Below are 5,000 nucleotides of genomic sequence, written 5' to 3'. Positions count from 1 at the left end.
ACACACACACACACACGCACGCACACACACCTGCTGAATTAGTGTGTGCACACGGACACACATAAACACACAACCCTACCCCCGCATACATTACAGATGTGCTGAATGAGTCCCTCTATTTGAAATGGCACCTCTGCCTTCTGCATTGATAGTTTACTGGGCTCTACGTACACCTGTATTTCTGTTTTGTCTGAATGATGCTCTCTTGATATTAGCATATTATCCCACAACGATGCAAAAATAAACAAGTCATAATCATCATACAACACTCCTCAGTTTCAACAGTCCACCTGTAGCCCTGAGTACTGGTACTGAGGGCTCGATCAATGAATGTGTAGGATCGTTCCGCTGTCTAGACAAAAAATGTTTTAAAAAGAAGGACAGAAGTGCCATTGGACTCTGGCTCTGCCCTTAAACAGGTGGGTCGGACATTTTATTGGGTCTGGAACCATGAGCGCCTGCGCTGGTTTGAAAAGAAGAAGCCCCAGGAGCTGCTCGTTATTTTAGCTGTTAAAAAACAAACGTGTGAGACCTGAACGCAGCTCTATTCCCCTCTTTTTCTCTCTCTCTCTCACTCTCCATCTCTATCTGTCTCTCTCTCTCTCACTCTCTAACCCTCTCCCTCGCTCTCTGTTTCTCTCTCTCTCTCTTCTCTTCTCTTCTCTCTCTCTCTTTCTGGAGAGCTGTGCGAGAGAGAGAGAGAGAGGTAAGTGTCATGGCGTAGTGCTGTTTACCCTCAGCGCAGCTCACCACCTGTTCGGCGTGAACGTACCGTGCTATTATGTGCCGAGCAGGAGAATCTGGCCCCTCGGGGCCTGGCCGTAAAAGAGCAAAGGCGGGCGGGCGGGCCCTGGAGAATGCAAGGGTAAGATGGGAGGGGCCGGGCGACGGGGACACGGACGGGGATGGCTGTCAGACTGTGAGAAAAGGAAGCACTGGAGGAATCCATACCTTTCTCAGGCCTCTCTCTCTCTCTCTCTCTCTCTCTCTCTTTCTCTCTCTTTCTCTCTCTTTCTCTCCTCTGCACAATCCAGGCCTGACTATTAAACTATATGGCCTTACAGACAATTACTATTATTAGGGTCATTCCAATTGAGCCTTCTTTACCCAGCTGTGTGTATGTGTGTGTGTGTGTGTGTGTGTGTGTGTGGATTCCCCAAGGTTTTCTCTCTCTGGTAACTGGCTAGAACAGAGAGGGAGGGAGGGAGGGAGGGAGAGAGCTAGCTGGTCTGTGTTGGCTCATGTGGGAAGCTGCAGTGTTTGATGTTGGGAAGGCAATATTCCTGTCCCATAGATTTATTGATTGTGACACTGTGTCGTGTGGTCAACCGAAGATTGATACCACTCGCTTTGCTCTGGCTTTCAGTTTGAACTTTCCAGTTCAAACGCTATGCTGTCACACTCTATAAACTTAAACTGTGAATGAGATGGATTTTTAAGAAAATATATGCCTCTGACGCATGGCGTTAATCGTCAATCATAACCATTGCTCTATGAAAAGTATGCAAAATTCCTGATATGTATTGTGTAGGATAGCATTATAACAGTAACAATATAGTCTGTTTATATGCTTATTTCTGAAGACTGGGAGATTAAATAAAACCTCCATTCTTTAATCTGTAAGACACATTTTCATCTTTGCCAAATTTACCAATCAAGTCAAAACAGACAAAACTGAGTGTTAGTCAACACTACGACCATTGTTTTTACTTTTTAAATGTCACTGTCTCATGGAAGCAAGGCTTAATGGGTGATTGGCAGATCTCCTCTTCCTCTCCAGGCGAGGGCGGTCCGAGTCTTTATGGTGGGGAGTAAAACAGGACATTTTAACATTTTCTGTCTGGTCTAGTTTTACCTTCCCTCTCCCTCTGCCATCACGGTTAAGTGGAGCTACTGATGTTTAACAACAGTGGTCATTTCGCCTCCTGAACTTTATTGGGCCACCTAGGGCGAAACACCCCAAAATGGCTCCCATGCTACGCTACATTTTGCTACATTTAGCCGCCTCTGCTCACACCAGTATTGGGCTGGCAAAAAAGACGTGACCCTCATGATGTGCCTTCTGTTTTCCAGGCTGCCCAGGCGCAAAAAAGACGGAATTTCTGACAAGTGTTCTGGACGCCTTGTCCACAGACATGGTGCATGCGGTCACAGATCCAGCCACGGCTGGCAGGTAAGTGTGTAATTGGGCTGGAAGAGGAAGTGATTGACGTGTTGTTTATTATCTATATAAAAGTTATGGTTTCGATTCCCAGCTGCCACCATTGTGCCCTTGGGCAAGGCACTTAACCCTGAGTTGCTCCAGGAACCCTGGCCCTGCAATTAAATGACATCTGCAAATCGCTTTGAATGAAAGCGTCAGCCAAATACATAAAGATAAAGATAAAGATGATCTAACCTGGCCCAGTCTTATGATGAATGGGCCAGTTAATCAGGTCAAGAGATGTGGTAACATTTTCCCATCATGCAACAGCAGGGGAGTGAGCAAAGTTTGCTGATGTAATTATTTGTCTACAGTTCACACAGCTTTCTTGATTTTGAGAGTGTCTCTATTTCATAGTCTCTAACTCGCACAATGGTGTTTTAAGCCCCCAACGTCGTCTTCCAGGCAGCGCTGCATGGAAGGCACTAGGCCGGGTTAGGCAAGGGTTAGGATTAAGGTTAGGGTTAGTCGACGGTCGCAGCACTGCCTTGAAGTCGACGGTGGGGGCTTAAAACACCATCGAGCCTCGAACTCACATGTATGGCACTGTATTCAGTTATTAAATGATGCAATAAGTAAGGGATAGCGGCCGCCGAGGTGTCCTGTTATACGGAATTAATGGATGAGGGCGAGGGGCAAAAAACTCCCCGACGCGCAGCTATTCAGAGAAGCTTTTAAGAAAATTGTCACCCTACTACTCACTTGATGCCTCGACCTAATAAAGTCCTATTTTTCGCGGAAGCCTACACGTAGCCCTTGATTGTATCATCTGGCTACACAGCTACAGTAATTACTCTGTAAAAGTTAAGCCATTTTGTTTTATCCTCACTTAAAGCTGCAGTTGGCAAGTCTGACAGATTGAGGGGACTTAACTAAAATGTTGAATGTTTACAACTCTCATGCCCCTCCTCTACTACCACCGAGCACCCTCTCATCGAGTTTGTGCTCGTCAGTGCGCACCAGACTGTGATTGACAGTCAGATCTCACACAGCCCTGCTCTGATTGGACCACAAGAACCGGGAGCTGTGGATTTTTGCAAAACAAATAACAGGCTCTAGGTGGAGGTAGAAGTGTGTTTTTTTTTATATAAAACTGGCTGATTTATGTTGTTCTGTCTAAGCATAGTGTCGGTTTCAGTGAATATAATCAAAAAAATCTTGCCAACTGCAGCTTTAAAACAGAGGTGATGGTGACAAGGTTTACAAGTTGCAAAAAAAGGCTAGCTGCACTAGTAAATGTTTGTTGACGAAAAAGCTGTTGAGCCTGTGACATCGGACTTAACAACCGGATATAGTAAGCTACATTTGCAGACTAAGTAGGCAAATCAAGGGAACATTTATTGTATGATATTGTTTTGGAAATTGTGTTGACCATTTTTCTCTGGCTCATTCATTGGTCAGTCAAAGTGATTGACATGTTTGTGTGCTTGGCTTTGACTCTTTCATTGGTCAGTTTAAGTGACTGCTTTGCGTGTGGTGCTCTTTCTCTTTCATTGGTCAGTTGATGTGACAGATATGTGTACTGTATGTGTTTAGCTTTGACTGTTCTGTTGGTCAGTTGAATGGACTGTTGTGTGTGGTCTTGGCTGCGGCTCTATCATTGGTCAGTTGACATGTGTATTTGTGTGTGTGTGTGTGTGTGTGTGTGTGTGTGTGTGTGTGTGTGTGTGTGTGTGTGTGTTTGTGTTTGGCAGGATGTTGGAGCCTGACCCTAGTCACACGCTTGAGGAGAGGGTAGTCCACTGGTACTTCAGTCAGCTGGATAAGAACTCCAGTGGTGACATCGGCAAGAAGGAGATCAAGCCCTTCAAGAGGCTGCTTCGCAAGAAGTCCAAGCCCAAGAAATGTGTGAAGAAATTTGTGGAATACTGTGACATCAGCAACGACAAGGCACTCTCCCTGCAAGAGCTGATGGGATGCCTGGGGGTCACAAAGGAAGACGGTGAGGCACAAGGTGTATTCAACTAATCAATTTTTCAACTAATCAATCAACTAATCAATCAATAACTACCCATATTATGTTATATGACATGACATGACATGACATGACATGACATGACATTGTATTAAATTACATAATTTTTTTTTTTCATAGGACCTAAAACAGGTGATGGCACAACTTCTAGTAAACTGGTGAGTATGTTTAAGTGGCAAAATGTGTAGTAGTGTGACCTAGTGCACTCAACATTCTGTACATACAACCATGAATAAATATCTTCATCAATTAAAGACATGAGAGCACAGTTACTGTACGTACTGTAAGTAATCGCTAATCTAAAATCTTGCTGATGTGCTTCTGCCTCTCTCTAGAACACCTCTAAGAAGCAAGGTTAAAGCAGCAACAGAGATTCTCCCTGCCCTTAAATTCTACCCCCACCAAATGGCAATGGAAACCATAGTATTTGCACTTTGTACTTTAAAAAAAAAAAATGTAAATTCACTTTGTAGAGATGAGGTATTTAAACCAACTGCTGAATCTGTGAATGACATAGTTAGCTTTTTTATGTCTTAAAAAAATGAAAACAAAACAAAACAAAAAAACAAAACAAAAATTGATCATTTAACACATACAATGTATGTGTCTTTTGTGTGTCGTAAAATGTATGCTTGTATGAGTTGTACGTGTTGCATCTGATTCCACACATGTGGCTCAATTGCTTCCCTTGTTTATTAGTGTTTATACTGTATGTTTACGCAAGTGTAAATTTAGTTTGTCCTTAAGACCCAGACAGAGCCTGGTGTCCCATCGCTTCTCATTTGTACTGACCAAGCCTGCCCATCCTTCCCCATCTCCTGA

At 43.8% G+C, this 5,000-nt stretch overlaps 1 protein-coding gene across 2 annotated transcripts in view; it reads left to right on the top strand.

Moving 5' to 3' along the window:
- smoc2 (SPARC related modular calcium binding 2) overlaps positions 1-5,000 on the top strand; it is a 32,948-nt gene that overhangs the window by 27,736 nt on the left and 212 nt on the right. The window contains exons 10-13 of one of the 2 annotated variants that reach the window (XM_076286218.1): positions 2,074-2,173; positions 3,898-4,145; positions 4,299-4,336; positions 4,514-5,000. The exon at positions 4,514-5,000 is cut by the window's right edge and continues 212 nt beyond it. In XM_076286218.1, the coding sequence (XP_076142333.1) occupies positions 2,074-2,173; positions 3,898-4,145; positions 4,299-4,336; positions 4,514-4,537 (410 nt within the window). In that variant the 3' untranslated portion in view covers positions 4,538-5,000. Of the gene's footprint in view, positions 1-2,073; positions 2,174-3,897; positions 4,158-4,298; positions 4,337-4,513 lie in introns of both variants that reach the window. The other variant, XM_076286217.1, reaches the window with a different exon arrangement.

Source organism: Alosa pseudoharengus, unplaced genomic scaffold, assembly GCF_046254945.1.
Source record: "Alosa pseudoharengus isolate Yale_2024_CS ecotype anadromous, Long Island Sound unplaced genomic scaffold, YU_APseudo_1.1 YU_APseudo_1.1_scf_15, whole genome shotgun sequence".
NCBI lineage: Eukaryota > Metazoa > Chordata > Actinopteri > Clupeiformes > Clupeidae > Alosa > Alosa pseudoharengus.
Note: the sequence above shows the minus strand (reverse complement) of the source record. Positions and strands in the feature narration are given on the sequence as shown.